The sequence below is a fragment of the Manacus candei genome, unplaced genomic scaffold (genome assembly GCF_025592945.1).
Source record: "Manacus candei isolate 608988 ecotype Guabito, Panama unplaced genomic scaffold, ASM2559294v1 h1tg000050l, whole genome shotgun sequence".
Taxonomy (NCBI): Eukaryota; Metazoa; Chordata; class Aves; order Passeriformes; family Pipridae; genus Manacus; species Manacus candei.
In genome coordinates, this window is record NW_026138098.1 from 33,814,276 (window position 1) to 33,833,719 (window position 19,444).

Sequence of the window (19,444 nt, forward strand, 5' to 3'; positions counted from 1 at the left end):
TCCTGAGCTGCAATTTGAACTATTAAACAGCTGCATTCTCACTAAATGCGGGTTCTGTGTGTGTTTGGCGAGCGCTGCCCTCCCTGAGGGCACTGGGGGAGCCCTCCCGCGCCCCAGTTTGAACAGCTGAACAGCCGCCCTGTCGCTCACCGCGGGCTGTGCCCTCCCTGAGGGCGCTGTGGGAGGCGGGGGGGGGGGGGGTGTGTGTGACGCGGTCCGGCGCACGCGCGGGGCGGGGCGGGCGCGCGGCAGTGACGCGCTTTGTGCGCGCGCCGCCGCCGCCGCCCTTGCCCGCGGATGAGTCGCTGCGCGTGGCCGCTGCTGCGGCGGCTCCCGGCGCGCGCGGGGCTCGCGCTCAGGCATGGCCGCCCCGCCGCGGCAGCGCCGTCCGCACCGTCATCGCTGTCCTCATCATCCTCCGGGGACGGCGGCTCCCGCGCCCCCGACACCTCGCTCTTCGTGCCCGTGCCGCTGAAGCCCGGCCCCGGCGGCGCGGCCGGGGAGGACGTGGGCGCCGAGCTCACTCGACCCCTCGACAAGGGTGAGTGCGGGCTGGACCGTGAGGGGACGGGCGGCCTTCGGGCACCGGCCGTGAGGCCTCGCCAGCCCTCGAAGCGGGGTGGTGAGACCGCGCCTCGAGGTCTGTGTCCAGTCCTGGGTCCCTCGGTTCAGGAAGGACATGGAGGGGCTGGAGCGTGTCCAGGGAAGGGAACGGAGCTGGGGAAGGGGCTGGAGCAGCAGGACGGGCTGAGGGAGCGGGGGGGGCTCAGCCTGGAGAAAAGGAGGCTCAGGGGGGACCTTCTTGCTCTTTACCACTCCTTGACAGGAGGGGGGAGCCGGGGAGGGTCAGGCTCTGCTCCCAGGGAACAAGGGACAGGAGGAGAGGGAACGGCCTCCAGCTGTGCCAGGGGAGGGTCAGGTTGGACATCAGGAGGAATTTCTTCACAGGAAGGGTGATTAGACCCTGGAAGGGGCTACCCAGGGAGGCGGTGAAGTCTCTGCCCCTGGAGATGTTTAAGGGAAGGCTGCACGTGGCCATGGTTTAGTTGGCGTGGTGGTGTGTTGGGCACAGATTGGACTGTGATTTCAGAGGGCTTTTCCAACCTCACTGATTTGATTCCATGACCCGGCCGAGGGGAACCTGACCCTCCTGAGCCCTGCAGAGCTGGGTCCTGCCGATGGGAACTGGCCCTCGCTGCTCTTGGGTCCTCTCTTGGGGTTTATCCCTTGGGAGCAGGGGTCTCCCTGTGTGTTGTCTGACCACTGCAGCTGCTTGTGCCCGCAAAGGAAAAGTGAGATAAAGGCTGTGGCATGAGGTAACACCACTGATACTGGGGCTGGCCTGGGCAGGGCGGGGGCTGGCCTGGGCAGGGCCAGGGCTGGACTCTGATGATCCTCGTGGGTCCCTTGGAGCTCAGAATGTTCTGGGATTTCCCAGAGCCATTAGCTGTGCTCTGTGTGGAGGAAACAGTCTGCTGGCCTGGGTCCTCCACTCCCTGTTTTGGGCTAAAGGCACTCAGCGTGGGGCAGGTCCTGCAGCTGAAGTGGAGTCTTGTGGCGTTCCAGAACCGTGACTGGATCTGAACTTGGAAGTCACAGTTTTCTTAAATATTGGTGTTACAGACAGAAGTGTATAGTCTTGTGTGTCAAAGGGGCAAAGTGTAGTGACAGAGCAAGTGGCTTCAGACTGCCAGAGGGCAGGATTAGATTGGATGTTAGGAAAAAATTCTTCCCTGTAAGGAAGGGTGGTGAGGCCCTGGCACAGGTTGCCCAGAGAAGCTGTGGCTGCTCCATCCCTGGAAGTGTTTAAGGCCAGGTTGAACAGCAGGATGAGGATAGCCCAGACCAGTGTGTGATTCTATGACTCTGTTATCTCTAAAGACTTGATAAATAAGAAACAAATTCTCGATCCTTTTGATGTTTGGTGATCCCAAAGCACTGAGGGTGTAAATGGGAACTTTTTTCTTCATATTGTCTCCTAAATAAGTGTTCTGATGGCATATTATTTGTATTAACTCCAAAGTATAGAAAGCATGGGAAAATGATCTTAATTGTTCAGAGCTGTGGAGAAAAAAAAATACCTGACCCTGAAAGCTAAAAAAAAACCCCTAGCTAGGAAAAGAATCCTCAACAGCTGAAATGCTGAAATCTGTGTTGTTGTCAAACTTGCCTTGTATATGAGTAGTATGTTCCTCAGGTGCCAGTAAACACGAATGGTGGCATCTTACTTGTGTATTCCTTGTTGTTTCACTTCTCAGAGAAGCAGTTATGTTGGATTTCTTCAAAGGTACAACTGAAATGCTCTGGGAAAATAAGCACAGGTTCTGTTTGGTCTCTGCTGAGTTGTTGAGAGAGAACAGATTGGCTAAAATGATGTATTCCCAAAGGTGAAAATTAACTACTTCAAAGAGCTTGAAGTTCTTCCATGTGAGACTTGGAAGGAATGGCAACCAGGTGACCAACGTGGTGCTGCTCATCTGCTTGTTGGCCTCTGTTGCTGTCAGCAACCCAATAATGTTAAAGAGAAAACTGAGAAAGACCTTCCTTAGCAGATATGTGTTTTTTAGGATGAAATAAGTATTCCTCTGCTTCCCCCCTCAGGTTCTGACCACACACAATGTTATGCATCTGTTTTTTTTTGGAATTTTGTACAAACAGGCTCTGTTAGATTCTTCTGTCAAGTACTGAACTAGATTTAATAAAGAAATGTGTGCATTTGCAGCCTTTCTGATTAGAGCTGGTGAAGAGGCTTTGTTACTGACAGCTGAGTGTAATTCCGGGGTGAATCATCTTGTTAAGTTGTTACTGCTCAAGTGAGGTGATCCTGGTTTTCATGCTAATCAGACACTGTCAGGAAGACAAAAGCCTTTTTTTAAGCTTACTTTCGCAAAGCCAGTTCTGTAAAACCTTCATAGCAAATCTGGAATTAGTTCACTACATCTGTTTTCCACGGCTTCGTAGGAAGTGTACCCCTGTGAGTGCTGATAGATGCTTTCAGTTCTGGTGTATCTGGGAGGCTAAAGTTAGAAGGAGCTTTGCTTTTGAGCTTTTTTTAAGAGATTTGATTTGACTGTTGGCCTTCTGCTATGGAGATGGTCCATTATCCATTTTCTAAATAAATGTAAATAAAATTCTTCTATATGAAAGATCAGCACTTTGTGCTGTGTGGCTTCGTGAGCCCTGGGTATGGGTGTTGATTTGGAGCCCTCATGCTCAGTTGTCATGTTGAATGTCAGTTCTGTGGCTTCAGTTGTCAGACCACGGGGCTGTGCTCACTGGTGGGAAATGCCAGGAAAGACAAGGTATTGGCAGCAGTTCTTGTGTCAGAAATAGGAGGTGCCTGAACAAGGGGGTTAGTTAGGTACATTAGATTACTTGGACTGGACAGTGGAAGTCTAATAGTTGTGGAGGAATTCTAAAATCAAGCAGTTCAGCTGCCCTGGGATAGCGTACAGCCTGATTGAAACGGACTGTTGTCATCTGAGATACAGGGAAATTACTTGGGAAGTCTTCCTGCAAACAGGGCTGAAACTTCTAAATGAGTGTGATACATTGTTGCCTAACTGCATGATTTCTGAAACTAACTGCGGTAGGGCTGTCCTTTTACACAGAACCTTAAAAATGCTGCTGAGAAGTCAGAGTAATTGAGGAGAAAGAGCTGAAAGACAGTTCTACAATGAGAAAATGGTAAAGAAAGGGAAACCTCAGAATGGGAATGAATGGTAAGGGTGGTGGCTGAGGCAGGGACTGATGTGTACCCTGACTGCTACTGTATGTGCAGCTGGATTAGGCTGACACGGGCTGCAGTGCCAGCTCTGGTTTGTTTTGGTTTCCCTTATTGTTAAGATGTGTTTGTGCTTAGGCAGGATCATGACCTTGGACGTCGAGAGCTGTGATGGTCCCAATGTCATGTTGCCTTGGATAGTAACAAGTGTTTAGGCATTGACCTTTCCATCTTGTAGGAAGGCCAGTGGGCTGTGAATTTAGCTCCGTGGCTGATGATGTGGTGACTGTTAGAGCTTGTTAGGGAAGCTCTGAAGAGAATTTAGCCCTGTACTTTCTTGTAGTGCACTGTTTTCCAATCTGCCTTTGATTTTGGGACCCCTAAATATTTCCTGATGAGAGTGTGGATGCCTGTGTAGGAAATGCAATCCTGCTGGTAGCCTTGCTTAGCTGCCTTTGGGAGCATTTTGGACTGTGAGTGAAGCCATCAGGAGATTCCTGTAGCCGTGCACGAGGTATGGGTTGTAGCTGCTGCCGTTGTGCGCCCAAATTTGCCATGTTCTTCTCACCTGGAGATTTTCATTATGCCACGTGGACTGTCTTTGTTACCCAGTGTTTTAGAGAGGCAATGTTTCAATAATATAAGGTTGATCTCGTGGGATCAATTTAAGGTTCATGTCGTGGCAGACAGTTACAGAGTTAGTGGTAGAGAGCAGAGCTTGACAGTGTTGTGTTCAGTGACTTGTGCTGGCAAACCAGGGGTGTGTTGCATTATTATCATCATTCCTAGCATTTCATCATACAGGGCTCATAGACTTGAGTTTTAGAGTAAGGTAAGTTTGTGAATAGGTGTTTGTGATATTTGCTAGATTTTCATGAATTTCTGATCTGCTATAGATGGAGAAGGGACACATTTTGCCACTGTAATTTAACTAGCATTTAATGAACTAAATTCAGAGCGTATGTGAGTAAATACAGTTTTATTGCAACACTGAACTTTTAGGGGAAGGAAAGGGTTTATTAATAACTTTATAAGAGAATTTATATGAACAAAACAGAGTAATTTGTGATATATATGAAAAAGCTCTGTTAAGTTTTCTTTTTCCCTCCTTTATTTAACCTGAGAAAAGGAAGAATACTGGATCTGATTTAACTGATCTTTCTGGAGAGACTGTCTTGGAGGCAGAGTGGAGAGAAGAAAGTACCTCAGGATGTTTAGTCACTGAGTAGTTTAAGCAGATTTGCTTTTCACATGGAAACCTGCTGTTTCCTGATGGATGCTGATAAAAAGCAAAAATAACCCACCCCAAAACATTAATTAGTTTGTTCCATAACATATTGGCTGTAGGTTCCCACCTTTGTGCTTTCTCACCAAGTACCAGGGAGAGTGTCTCAAAGGCTGCCCTCACCTTCATGGTGCTTCTTACTCTGCTGCAGTTGAAGATGGTCCTTCTCCACAATACTGTCAGTCATTGATTGTGTTTAATTTAGGGAGAATTCGTTTGAGTCTGTTCACCAGGGCGAGATTCCCTCTCTCCAGAGTAAGGAGATGATAATCCAGGGTCTTTGGGCCAGCAGAATGTGACTTAATTTTAAGCAAACTAAAAAAAAAAAGTTTATCTTTTTCTACAGGTGAAGTTCTAAAAAATTTAAACAAGTTCTACAAAAGAAAAGAAATCCAAAGACTAGGAGCAGAAAATGGATTAGATGGTAAGAACATGTTCCAAGTTTATTTTTAATGTGAAACCTGTTCTAATTCAGATACAGTATTAGGTAGAGCTCGTCTTTTATGGGTCTCACAGCACTGCTTGTTTACCTTGTCTCTGTCACTCAGTTCAAATAACCTTATATATTTACTTTTAATAGTTTATCTTAAGGTATAGGTTTTTAATGGATTGCTTCAGTGTTTTGGTGGATGTTTACAAACACAGTTTTCTGGTCCTGGTCACACTGATTTTGTTCCTTGTTTTGATTTTTTGCAGCTCGCCTGTTTCACCAAGCGTTTATAAGCTTTAGGAAATATATCATGGAATCCAGCTCTGTGAGTGCTGATTTGCATATTATTCTCAATGATATATGCTGTGATGCAGGCAAGTATCTGGAGTGCTTGTAAAATAAAATGTTACATTTTTTCCTTGGTTTTGACCTGTGTGCTTTACCTATTTACCTGTGGACTCCCTGCTATGCTGTCAGACACCTTAAAAATCCCTGCTAGGATTTGTGCCCATCCTAGGGGGCATTCTGTTCTTAAACCTTCTGGAGTGGACATGAGAGAGGTGGAGGTGTTGGCAAGAAGCAGCCCGTTGTTTTATAGCATCTTCAGGCTGCAATGGAAACAGAACTGCTGTGTTTATTCTTCCTGGCAATCGAGTAGTCACTAGGGGGCACTTGGAGAACTCTCCACTGGCCAGGTGGCTTTTAGGGACTGGGAATACAGCTCTGACAGTGCTGGTGGCACTCACAGAGGTGAGTGTTTGCTTGCTTAGTGCATCCTGTGTTGTCATTAACAGCACTAACTGAGGGGTGATGCCAGCTGGGAACAGCAGAACCAGCCTTTTCCATGGTTTGAGCTGCACAACTTTGGCACAATATGTCTGTTCTAATGATGGGAATTTAAAGGTTACATTGGCCATTAGTTTTGTCTTCAAATGTAAATGTGTATGTTCTATATGTCGGCAGTCTTAGGAAATTGTCTCTTTATATTGCTTGTGCATAAAATCTCCCAGAGGATTTTCTTGTTTCTGCTCCTTATTTAGTTACATATGAACATTGTTTATATGTGCCTTAAAACTCATATAAATGGAAGTATAAAGGGTTGTTTATTGTGGCAGTTTTAAAATTTTTTTGTTTAAGTTTTGCTTGTCCAAAGATGATAATTAAATATATTAGTTTTTTCAAATTTTCACAGTAATTTTGATTTATTGAATACTAATTCTCAATTTAAAAAACCCAGGAGGGACAGTAGAGAAGTGTGACCTGAAATGAGATCTTTAAGGCCACATGTCTGCTCTGCAAACATTCAGAAGAGTGAACCCAAATGTCTCTTCTGAGTTGATTTCTCTGGTTTTATTTTCTCACTTAGGGATTGGAAACTTTGAATTTTTAACCAGCATCCCGTGTCTTGGTAGCTTAGGGAAGCTGCACAATATCCTGGTCTGCTATGTTTTTTCATAAAAGCATTTTGGAAGCTTTTATTTTACTTTTATTTTATTTCAAGGCAGCACATGAATTTAGGAAGCAAAGGCTAAAGCTCTTTCTCATCCAGCTTTCCCCCAGTTTCTCATTTAATTGAGAAGTTCTTCAGGCATGTAGGCTGACCAGAGTGAATATACCGAAATGAGAGCCAGCTTTTTCATACCATTGGATTTGAATTACATTGCTTAATGAGTCCATGTTAGCTCACCTTTCTGCAACTGAGGTAATTATTGAACTGTGTAGAGAGCCAGGAGGGGAAAGAATTACGGCAAGAAAAGTGTGTGGTGGAAGTAGCGGAAGTTTTTTTCCCAAGTTTGTTATGATGGTCCAGGCTGTGAGAGAAGCATGCAAACTGAGCAGGGTTTGTCCCCTAGGCCACGTGGATGACCTGTTCCCGTTTTTCCTGAGGCATGCCAAGCAGATCTTCCCCATGCTGGACTGCATGGACGACCTGCGCAAGATCAGCGACCTGAGGCTGCCGCCCAACTGGTCAGTGGGGGCAGGGGCTGCACTGCTTTCTTTTCTTAGTACCATTGAACTAGAGAGTCTGGGGACTTCAGCTTTGTGATGTGTGACTGTGCTACATTTTCAGTTCCATTTCTCTGCTTTTACAATAATTTCTGTCAGGAACTCAAATTTTTTACAAGCTACATTGCAGTGAATTAAAAGGAAAATAAGGTTATATCAGCAATGAAAGTCACTGGATGGCCTTTCCAGAAAGCTGTTTTCTGGATGTATTTTTGGGAGGTAGCACAGCAGAACACTGAAATGTTAATAAACCCAAGGAGAGAGGATTAAGAGGAGTAATGAGAATTATTTTGAACACAGTGTGTGAATTTGAATCTTTGAAAGCATTGTATGATTTAGAAGATGAATGTATAAGATGTAGTAACCTCTTTTTACTGGCTCTGTTTAAGAACTTGATCTTTCCGCTTTAAATACACATTAAAAAGTCAATAAATAAATATTTGAGCTAATTTCCAGTTTCTCCTGAATCAGTATCCAGAACACTGGATAAATGTTTAACAGATCTGCTTTTTTTCTGTGTGTGTTTTAGGTATCCAGATGCCAGGGCTATTCAGAGAAAGATAATATTCCATGCCGGTCCTACAAACAGTGGAAAAACTTACCATGCTATCCAGAGATTTTTGTCAGCCAAATCTGGAATATACTGCGGCCCACTAAAACTTCTGGCTCATGAGATCTTCCAAAAGACTAACGATGCTGTCAGTATGTCATATCACTTCCCAACATGCTTAGCACTGGGACAGTGTCAGGAATGCATGTCTGTAAAGTCCTGTAGCTGCTCCTGGTGTTCCCTGGAGCAGTGTGTGCTTGGACAGGTGCCTTTACTTTGCAGCTCATGGCAATGCCAGTTGTGCTTTAATGCTTTAGGTGAGCAGAATGGAACATCATTTCTGCAGAGGGAACAGCACTGTCCCCACAGCACATCCTGTGCAATCATCCCTGTAACCTGCCTCCCTTAGGCTGTGATCTGTTGCTCTCCAGGTTTAGCCAGGCTCTGCTATTAGGTTTTTCAGCATGGGAACCGTGCCTCTTTTACCCATGACCTTTATTTTAGCTGGTACACAAAAATTACCCTTGCTTAACTCCCCTCAACCTTCTACTTCTATGTTTAAATGTACTGCACTTCACCGTCTATGAAAAATTCTGCAGACTCAGGTGTGTTGAGTTGAAGAGCAGTGCCCTGTCTCAGGTTCCAGAGGAAATTTTCAATACTGTGGGCTTTTTTTTATTACTTCTGGCATATTTTTGGAGGCTTCCCACCAGTGTGTTTCCAGCTGCACAGAATCAGTTCTGAAGCATTGGAACCACACATCACATGTTAATGCAGCACAGTGTGTGTGTGTACAGTAGCATTCACAAATGGTTTTGTGATTTCTCTTTTTTTGATGTAGAATTTTTAATTCCTCTTACTGGTTTATCAAACTCACACATAAGAAGGATTGGCTTGTCCTAGGAGACAAGTCCTAGGTAATGTGCACCACGTAGTGGCTGTGGGTACCATGAGGTGATGTTCCCTGTTGGTAGTTGCTGTACTTCATTCCCATGTGTTCAGTGTGTGTGAAAACGATCCCCAAATGAACTGGAGGAGGCTGGAGCTTGCAAGGCTCCTTCACTGCTGGGCCTTGCTTTGTGAACCCCTTGTACTGCAGCTCTGCAGCTCTTCTGACAGTTCTTTTGTTGCAGTTGTGACAGTTCTGAAATGCTTAGGGGAAGATGTAATCTCCTGCAGGAGTAGGGGAAGGTGTCTAATCACAGATACTACCTCTTCATTATACCTCTAGTTTGATAGGACTTAAATACAGGGCACAAGTCTCAGAGGGCACGGTGGTTATTTTCTGGAAAAGCTTCCATTATACTGTCCTAGAAGCTACTGCAAGAAACTGATTTTATTCCTCTTTGGAAAGAGGATTCTGTTATATTAAAGAAACTTATCCTGAGTTTTTTGAATTCCTTTAGAACGTGCCGTGTGACCTGGTGACGGGAGAGGAGCGTGTCTATGCCAATGAAGATGCCAGACAAGCTCCTCATATTGCCTGTACCATTGAAATGTGCAGCACTAACACACCTTGTATGTATACATAATTGTGTCAGTCTTATCAGGGGGGTCTTCATGTCTATTATTGCTTGGACTCTGAAGTAGCCCAGCTATTCCCTTTCACTCTTATTTCAACAATTTCTGAACTATGTTAGAGCAGTTCAAGAAACCTGGATCATCTCAGAGTAGCTTTCTGGTGGTAGAGGATTAGCTTGATTTGAGATACCTTATTTAGAAAGCCTCTGAGTCCCTTTGTGTGTTGTACTGCTGTTCCACGTTCTCTTCCTTGGTGCATCATGGTTTTCCTTTTTTATTTTAAGATGAAGTTGCTGTGATTGATGAAATTCAGATGATCAGAGATCCTGCCAGAGGGTGGGCTTGGACGAGAGCCCTTCTGGGTAAGCTGGTTTATGTTGGCAATGAACCTGTTTAACTGCAAATGGCACGTTAAATGCAAGCTTAGCAGTCAGTATATTCATAAGTTATTACAATATGGGATGCAAAATAAAAGTGAGTATTTTTTTCTTCGTAAGTCTTCTCACAGCAAGTTAGAGAGATACTCTGCCCCAAAGGATTTGTCTGCATGGCAGCAAGTTACCTGTCATGTTTTACTTAATGAGTGTTTTTTAAAAATTTTATTTACATTCTTCCTTTAGTTTTCCTTCCTGGGATAATGTGGAGTCTTTGCTACATCATGCTTTCTTTTTACACTGAGTGTTTTCTAGAACTGTGCTTTTTTGTTCAATTAAAACAACACCAATTTCCAGGGATTGCCTCAGGAAGTGATACTGTTCAATGTATGTCAGTGTTAATTTCAAATGACTCATTTATAGAGTTGCATCAATCTGTAAAATACGTAGAAGAATGCTTGTTTTGATAATTTTAGAATTTTTCAAGAGGAAATTTTGAAACATTTTTCCTCGTGTTTTTCGCAGAAGTTTGGAATCTGATTCCCTCTGCCCTCGCCCCTTCCCTTGGTTGCTTTTCATAAGTTCAACAGAATGTTTTTTCACACTTCCTCTGCCTCTGTTTTTTTGCCTTTTCTATTCTGCGTGCATTAGGGTTGAATTCATGCAGAAAATAAAGACACTCAGTTCTGCTGTGGTTTGGGAGTTATTAAACATAAATAGTAAATAAAAGCTTTGCTCCATTTGTTCAGTGGTTGGAGTACCTCTTGTTTTGGCTGAGTGTGCAACGAGATATTGGCTGCTCTAATTATCACTCTAATGTGATAAATGTAATTTTTGGGTAACTTAAGAGTCAGCTAAAGCTACTGTTGTTTATAAATAAGTAACATTTTTCTTTTAACACTGGACCTTGTTCAGGCCTCTGTGCAGAAGAAATCCATGTTTGTGGAGAAGCTGCTGCTGTTGACTTGGTGACAGAGCTCATGTACACCACGGGGGAGGAAGTTGAAGTAGGTATTTTAATTCTGAGAAGCTAAGGACAGAACATCAGGTTCTCCTTGCTGTAAAACAGGCAAAAAATGTATGGTCTTTTGAGGGTATCACTGATCAAAGTTATCATATGGGAGCCATTATTAGAATGATTCTTGGCTTCTGTAAATCAAAGGAGATGTTGCAAAGTTCTTTCTTTTTCTTTTTAAATAGTAGTACTGTTTTGCTGAAAGATGGTAAGTGCTTTGCTGAGTTCAAAGAAAAGTGCTTTACTGTGTTCCCCTCAGGGAATTTTGCAGGTGCTACAGCTGTTCAGGGGCTTTCTTTACAATTCTGATCTTCCTGGAGGGCAAGTGCCCTCAGGTTTGCTAATTTTACTGGGTTGGTTGATAGTTATTCTCCACATGATGAGGAAAGGAGGTTAATATATGTATTTTTAGTTGGTAAGGTTCTTTTGAGAAGAGAATTTAAAAACAAAATATGCTCCCAACGAAGTCCAACCTTCATGATTTCAAGGTGAATTAGCTGTAGCTTTGTATGTCTGTGTGTGGTGGGGTATGTAATTCTGAAAAGGGAGGACCAGTGAGAGCATTCAGATATGTGACTGAAAGCAGACACTCATTTCTTGATAGATCAAGGGATGTAGCCTGTGTACTGCTTTTCTTGAATCTAGTTTACATCTGGAATCTAGTTTACATGTAAAAAATACATAGTTCTTCTGTTTCTTGAAAAAGCTGTATAGTTCTCAGCTTGGGAGGTGCTGCCACTATGCAAGTGCATAGGGTGTACATCTCCTTCTCTCCAGGAATTATCCCTTCAGGACTGAGAGAGGTCCCTCAGCGCTACAGTCACATGTGATAATAAATGTACTGGCTGATATTCCACAGGAAATTTTTAATTTAAAGAAATATCTTTGACAACTTTAATTCTAGGTCCGAAACTACAAGAGACTCACTCCTCTGACTGTGCTGGATGATGCCTTGGAATCCTTGGATAACCTCCGTCCTGGGGACTGCATTGTCTGCTTCAGTAAGAATGACATTTACTCTGTGAGCCGACAGATTGAAGCCAGAGGATTAGAATGTGCTGTCATATATGGCAGCCTGCCACCAGGTAAAGCACTCTTCCTTTATTGGTAAGGGATGTTCTGCTTCTTGTTGCTTTTCTTAGGAAAAAACCCTTACACTGCTTTCTTTGTTTTAAAGTAAAGCAGCAGAAGTTTCCTAGTTTTGCTTCTCCATATAGTTAAAGAAAGTAATCGGCTTTCGTTGACTGGTGTTTTAATCTTGGGATTAGACCTCTATTATGTACTTAATTTTGATCTTCAGATAGATATAATTGAATGAGGTCTTTCCACAGCTCTGGGAATGGTTTAAGTCCCTCCTGCCCCCTTCCCTCCAAAACATCCAAATACCAATCAAATACCAGTTTTTTCCTCTCAGCCTATTAAAACAACATTGGGCTTAGTGATATGTTGTCTTTGATTTGCAGGAGGTTTGCTATGTGTTTTGTCATTCTGTTTTAGGAACAAAACTTGAACAGGCGAAGAAATTCAACGATCCTGACGATCCATGCAAAATTTTAGTTGCTACAGATGCAATTGGAATGGGACTCAATTTGTAAGTATTTACAGCACGTTATGGTATTTTTTTTCTTTTGGGTGTTATGCCTGCATTAATTTCCTTGCTTATTTCTCCCCAGTCTGTTAATTTGGCCAAATATCTGCTATGTCTAGGTAATACAGTACATACATTTTCATTCTGAAGTAGTGTTCAATTTGGTTGGGCAGAATTCAGCTTTAATTTTGAAACTGATTCCAAGAATTAATGGCTCCCTTGGCCTAATTCTGTGTGATAGTGGCTAACTGTGCCTACTGGATCAACAAGAGTCACGTGTGTTAGGTTGTCAGAGTTATCAGTCTCTTGCATTTCTGAAATGCAGAGCAAGTTCAGCCCAGTTTCAGGTGTGTTTTGTTGGTGAAGGTGATGCAGTCACATTGCTATAAACTACTGATGGATTGGGACCCTACTAGAACATGATTGATATGTGCAGGGCTGATAATTCTCCTGTGACTAACCAGGAGTCTTGTCATGCCCTTTGGAATACACTGTGACCATAGGTAGTCTCTGTGATACCTTAATTTATAGAGAAGAAGAAAGCTTATAAAAAAGAAAAGGCTTTCATTCTTCATACTGGAAGTAATTTGCAAGAAAAAAGAGATTCCTCTTTGTTTTTGCTCCAATATTCCAGGTGTATACGAAGAATAATCTTTAACTCCATAGTGAAGCCGACTGTCAATGAGAAGGGGGAGAAAGAAATAGACTCCATTCCCACGTCCCAGGCCCTGCAGATCGCAGGCAGGGCCGGGCGTTTTGGCTCCTCCTTCACACAGGGGGAGGTCACCACCATGCACCTAGAGGACCTCGTGCAGCTGAAGGAAATTCTGAGCGAGGCTGTGCCCCCTGTGAAGGTGAGAGACTCAGTACCCAGTTAGCACAGACGTGCTCTGGGGCTGGTTTATGATGGTCTGTCCCCAAATTGTTTTTCCTTGTGTCTGTTTACAATGTAGTAATAAAAGTGGATTGTGTCATGCCAGAGTGACTTTGGATAGATGTCCCATTTGGAGGCTTGCAATGTTGCATTTATACTGAAGCTGCTCTTTTAAGAATTAAAAGCTCAAGCACAGAAGTTCCTAAGTTTCAGATAAGTGTGCTAAATAAACTGGAGTCTGTAGGGTGCTTTGGTTTCTTTCTTGCATTTTGTCTTTCTATGTGTTGCTTCTGGTGCATTAACTTTAAAACAATATTGAGAATTAATGGATTTTTTTTTCCTTTATTTTCCCTTTAGGCAGCTGGCCTACATCCTACTCCTGAGCAGATAGAAATGTTTGCTTATCATCTTCCTGACGCTACTCTATCCAATCTAATTGTAAGAATGACCAAAATATTAGCTTTTGCATTAAAAATTAAGCATTACTTACAGTCACTGCTTTTGTACAAACATACACTGTGGGAACCTGACAGGCAGCCTTGTGTGTATTTTTTAGCAGTTGGATTCTTCTCTCTGCCACAGCACTGGTACCACATTCTAAATAGGTTTAGAATGCTTAACTTTTCTGTGCTATAATAAACTTGAAAGCTCTTCAAGCATGTCAGTATTTTCACACGTGTTGAATTCTGTGCAGCAGCCTTTTCATTTCACCTTTTCTGAATTTTAAATGTAGACATTTTGGTCTGAGGCTGAAAATATTAGAGATTGAAATTGTGGTAAATTATTTGAAAATTCCTGAGAAACTAGGCTGGTCACGTCAGGTTTCTGTATATCTGAGAGCCATCTGATTTTCTTTCCCTGTTTCCATGGGTTTTATGCTGTAACGATGCTTGTGTAACTTTGAGAAAATAGATTTTGTGGAATCTACTTGATCTCATCCTTAGATAGGTAGTACCTCTTTTGGATGTGCCTAAACATTTTAAAGTAGAAATTAAGCTTCCAATGCTGTATTTAAAGAATAGTATCACAGCTTTTAGTAGACTGAGAAACTCTTAGCAGCTTTCATGGATTTAAATGTGCATTATTGTTCTCTGCTGATGTACTGTTATGTAGCAAAGTGTGTGGTTTCTAACCTTGAGATAAAAGATTATACCTGGAGACTCCTGGGAGACTTAGGCTGGTAGGGAGCACATCTTTAAAATTTGGCTATTAACAATTTCTGGGCCACCACAGAAGTATTAAGATAAGAACCCTGTGTAGTTATTGATCTCTTAAGTATTCAGTCACATATTTAGTTAAGAAGCTCAGTGTTTCTCTAAAGATGTTTTTTAAAATGCTTTCAAAGATTTACACTGGAGAAATAATTTTGGGGGCCCATAGAAATTCCCCCTGCATCTGATGCCAGGTACCCTGGCATCTCCTGTTTCTCCAAACCTTGGATATGTTTCAGGTTTTCTTTGAACTCCACTATTGCAATACTGTGTTTATCTTGTGTTTTCTTTCTTCCTAAAATAGATCTGAGCCTGACATTGAGCTAAAAATACCTCAATTATTGAATTCAATGCTGTAAAGTTAGCTTTTTGGGTCATGCTAAGTGACAAACCTGGAGAAATTTCTAAATATAGTAGTAACTAGTTCCTATAATGGTGTTCTTTGTAACTAAAATGTACAGTTCCAGAACTTTGTTATTCAGGAGACTAACTGAAAATGTTTAAATAAAGCATAGTGTGTTATGTCTTCTCCTCTGATCCTGTGCTGGAGAATTTCATGCAAGCTCTACTAAAAGAGTAGAGGGAACTCCCCTGCCCCTTTTTTATTACTGTGGTCAAATTTGATGGCTTTTAGCTGTTCTTTCAGTTTAACCAGCATTTGAAACACTAAATAATTTTTCAGTTTGGTAATGCAAAGTTTAGCAACCCCCTCCTCTAATAACATTCTCTTTGGTTGTATTTTCACAGGATATTTTTGTGAGTCTCTCACAGGTCGATGGGATGTATTTTGTCTGCAATATCGATGACTTTAAATTTCTAGCAGATATGATTCAGCACATTCCACTAAACCTGCGGTCACGATATGTCTTCTGCACTGCCCCCTTGAACAGAAAAGAGCCTTTTGTGTGTACCACGTTGCTGAAGGTCAGCTGGCTTTTTCTTCAAAAAAATGTGATGTTTATATTGGAGCAAGTGGGTCTTGGTGCAGTGAGACTGTGTCTGCTGTATTTACTGTGGGATTTGTCATTAGGTCATTGGAGAGCATTCTTAAAGTGCTCACGGGCAGTAATATAAAATCTTTGGAGATGTATTTTTTTTTCCTAATTGCATTCTTCACTAATTTTATGGACCAGAGCTTTTAAGTCCTGAGAACTGGTTCTCGTGATGTAAATTGAGATTTGGACAGCTTTTCTGCTGTTTGACTCAGAGAATCCTCCTGCTTGTCCTTGCAGGTGAGCTCTGAACAGGGAGGGATCACTTATGTTCCCTAGTCACTTGTGCACTGTTAAACTTTGCACCACAGTGTGCCTAAAAGTAGTCATTAAAACTCAAGTTACTGCTGCTTCAGGGTGTTAGCTTGTCAACAAAAGAGAAGAATGTGGGATCAAGGGTTATTGCTGATGTTAGAAGAGTTACACAGAATTAAAACCCCAGAAAACACAGTGCTGTAAGTTGCTCTCAAAATTATGTCACTTCACTTTTCAGGCCTGGATGAACTGTTTTTCACTGTGCCCCCAGAGTGATTATTTTGAGGAATTTGTAGTCAGCAGATTTTTCAGGTTTTTGAGATTAATAATTTAATTTGAGACTGTTACTTTGTTAGACAGTATTGCCTTTGTGCCCTTGTTAGAGACTCCATTAAACTTTTAAAATGAAGTAGTGTAAAAATGAAACTGGTGTGGTGCCTTCAGGTCAGAAATATTAGACCCCTGCTTTTCAAAAGGAGCTAATAATCTTCTTTAAAAATTGAGTGATTGATGAAAGAGTTGAAAAAAGTATCTTGTTAAGAAAATGCTGAGCATTCAGACACCAAGGAATGAAGGTGCAGAGGGGCATAATGTGGTATTGGAGGGAGGTAGGATGTTGTGAATGCTTGTGTGAATTTAAGCACCATTCCTTGGCCAAAAAACCCACTTCTAGTATCAGCCAGCTAGGAGGCAGTTATTCCAAATCATCAGAACTTTTGAAAATTTTAGATTTAAATCTTATTTGACTTGTTTTTTTGTTACTTAAAGAGCTGAGGTGTCTGAGTTTCAGAAGGGCTGCTTTCTAGTGCAGATTAATCTGTTTGGGTTGTGAGTAGTGTGTTTCCTAAACCAGGGAATACATTCAACATTTTCTCAACCCGGGGACTCTGAAACAAGATAATTAACCGAATAGGAGGAGGAGAATTAAAAAAGACAAAGTCCATCTGCTGTGCTGGATGAAATCAAATGCCTTCAGTGTTATGCTTTTCTGGATAGCTCTATGCCTTTGTTGCTTAACTCTGTGCATGGCCCATGCACAAATTGTGTTAATGAGGCTCTGCAAAGGAGAGGTGACTCCTGTGTTGAGTAATTAAGTAAAAGAATGTGTGGCATTTGGGCTGTGTAAAACAAAGCAGGTATTTTCTGTACACAGACTCCAAGGAATTTAACTCTTCTGGGATTTCTTCTTTCCTAACTGACTGAGGACCTTGCTTGTTTTTCAGTTTGCACGACAGTTCAGTCGAAACGAGCCCCTGACCTTCGACTGGCTCTGCCGACACACCAAGTGGCCCTTGGCTGCTCCAAAAAACATCAAAGAACTTGTACACCTCGAAGCTGTTCATGATGTTTTTGACCTCTATCTGTGGCTAAGGTATTGTCTTTGTGCTTGAAAACTTGTTTTTATTTTCTCCTAGTATTTATGACTTACAGTTCTAGAAGAGCAGTGGCTTCAAGCCCGTGTGTACATGGTGCAGGATGGGCCCCTTAGGCCCTTTGGAGGATCCTGACAAATGCAAGTGTAGTGATGTGGGAGTGAGTCATGGGCTCTGCAGAGAGCAGTTTGTGACTGACAGAGAGAGAAAGGTAGAAACAAGGTGATCCTGGACTGAAGCAGCTGAAATGCAGCTTATAATACTGTGGCCTTCCCATGCACCACATAATAAATTTTTTCTTACGTAGTACGTGTCCCATTTTTACCCCAGTCAGCACTCCTGGAGCAGAAAGGTTTAACTGGGTGTTGTTTTGCCTCTCTCAGTTACCGCTTCATGGACATGTTCCCTGATGCTGCCCTTGTAAGGGATATTCAGAAGAAACTGGATGACATTATACAGGTTGGTGTGTGCAACATCACGAAGCTGATCCGGGCCTCCCAGTCTGCAGCTGCTCCTGGCACAGCAGAAGTTGTGTCCGAAGAGTTTCCCACAGCTAAGAGGGATGCCAGGCTGGCTTCTGACCGTCGTGGTGCCAAGTCCCCAGGGGCACTGTCCATTGCAGTGGAGGCTCCAGCACTGAGGAGGGCGAGGAACCCGAGAGCCTCTCGGTCTGGGACGAGGCAGGAGGATCTGAAAAGCTATGGCCGGGGATCCCTTGCCAACAGACTGCTGCGTGAAGGACTCCTGACACAGGAAATGCTGAGACAGCTGGAGAGTGAGTGGCAGGATCAGCACAGGAATGGTAGATATGGCTTTGGTTCAAAAAGAGATGATCAGCATAGTTCAAAGGAAACAGGGAAAAAGAGAAAATAGAACCGTGTCCTAATTCTGTTTAGTTTTTATTCGTAAAATAAAATACTATTTTAATAATTTCTTTGGCATTTCATGTTTACACTGCTGCAACTCCTTGATGTTTTTCCTTCTCCCGTGACCAGTAATGTGAAGCACTCAGAGAAACGGACTTTTAAAGCTCAGAGGCCATAGGTTTGCTTTTACCACTCAGCTGTGCACTCTTCAGTCATGGTGTTCAGCATAAGTGTATGATCTGCTGCTATGTGATAATTTGAAGTTGATGTCTTCTTGCAAGATGTCCTCACATCATCAATAAACATCAGATATGTCACTAGTAGTGAATTAGCTACTCATTCCATCCCTTCCTAAAGGGCAGGGTTTAGCAGACAACAAACAAGTAATGAACAACCTGGAACAAAATTGACTCAGAATGGTGATGGGAGTCATGTGCCTCTAACCTTTGTGTCCTGGGAAAATGTGGAAGGTGGTGAAAAGCACTTGTGTTAATGTGTCGGGGAGTGATGAAATTCTGGCCATAAGAATTTTTGAGTAAGTTTCAGTTCTGTCATCTGAGGGGTAATTACTGAGGCAAAGCAAAATCTGTCCTTGCTCTTTGAACTGTGTTCTTCTAGCGAGAGCTCATCCCATTGATTCAGGCGAAGTTTGAGGGGAGGAAAAACCAAAAAGTTAGATTATGGTTTTTGAAGGAAAGGAGGAAATGTTAAAAGCATAGGTATAATTTATTTACTTTTGAGAAATTCAGGTGTTTGTTTCTCCTGGAGTTTTCTAATTCAGTTTCAATACAAATTACTTTGTTCTGTCACATTTCATAAATGATTTTTTTAGCTTCATGTGCCAGTTTGTGGTACTTGAATTTTGAGAGGTGTCCTGATGCAACGTCACTGGGTAATGTTTAAGGCAGTGCAGCACCAGGCTGTGCCTCTTCCACAGATGTGCAGGGGCTCTGTGATTTGTTTTCAGTGTAAGTAGCTTTAGGGTGTGCTTTTGAGCTCCCAGTATGGACACTGGAGAGTGGAAAGAATCAGATGCTGAAACTGCTGGGTGTTCACAGAAATGAGTTCCAGTACTGGGACATGTTACTGGGCTGCCTGAGGAGAATAATGCTGCACTGACCATATTGCTGGGTTTGGCTGTGTGCAGGTCTGCACAGATCCTGCTTGTGTTAGTGCTGGGATACCTGTAAAAGCCAGGTGGAGTTTCACTGTGTCAAATGCCTGACTTTCTGAAATGATCAACCATGTATCTCTGCGGGTTGAAAGCTTGTTCTGATTCCCCTTTTCTTCTTCCTGGTATTGATCCTTTTTGCTGCTGTTCAGCAACAGGTCTGCAGCAGTTTGAAAATTGTTTCTAACAACTGTTTTCAGTGCATTTC

The 19,444-nt window shown here is 42.7% G+C and overlaps 1 protein-coding gene across 2 annotated transcripts; it reads left to right on the forward strand.

Annotated features, from left to right (window-relative positions):
• The first annotated feature begins 261 nt into the window (after positions 1 to 261).
• SUPV3L1 (Suv3 like RNA helicase) lies at positions 262 to 18,388 on the forward strand. 2 transcript variants are annotated; one of them, XM_051800301.1, is made up of 15 exons: positions 262 to 541; positions 5,356 to 5,433; positions 5,706 to 5,813; positions 7,293 to 7,407; positions 7,976 to 8,144; positions 9,403 to 9,514; positions 9,802 to 9,879; positions 10,807 to 10,898; positions 11,811 to 11,991; positions 12,404 to 12,497; positions 13,129 to 13,348; positions 13,726 to 13,806; positions 15,327 to 15,503; positions 17,050 to 17,198; positions 17,583 to 18,388. In XM_051800301.1, exons 1-15 carry the CDS (start codon positions 298 to 300, stop codon positions 18,070 to 18,072), a joined length of 2,388 nt encoding a protein of 795 aa, XP_051656261.1. In that variant the 5' UTR covers positions 262 to 297; the 3' UTR covers positions 18,073 to 18,388. The 2 variants fall into 2 exon arrangements, with proteins under 2 accessions (XP_051656261.1, XP_051656262.1); XM_051800302.1 differs by lacking the exon at positions 262 to 541 and having other exon boundaries at positions 5,374 to 5,433; positions 5,706 to 5,764.
• Positions 18,389 to 19,444: the final 1,056 nt, after the last annotated feature.

Coding starts and splice junctions, on each gene's coding strand:
- SUPV3L1 (XM_051800301.1), top strand. CDS start 298: ATGAGTCGCTGCGCGTGGCCGCTGCTGCGGCGGCTCCCGGCGCGCGCG. Junction 5,814..7,292: donor TGATATATGCTGTGATGCAG/GCAAGTATCTGG, acceptor TTTGTCCCCTAG/GCCACGTGGATGACCTGTTC. Junction 10,899..11,810: donor CCACGGGGGAGGAAGTTGAA/GTAGGTATTTTA, acceptor CTTTAATTCTAG/GTCCGAAACTACAAGAGACT.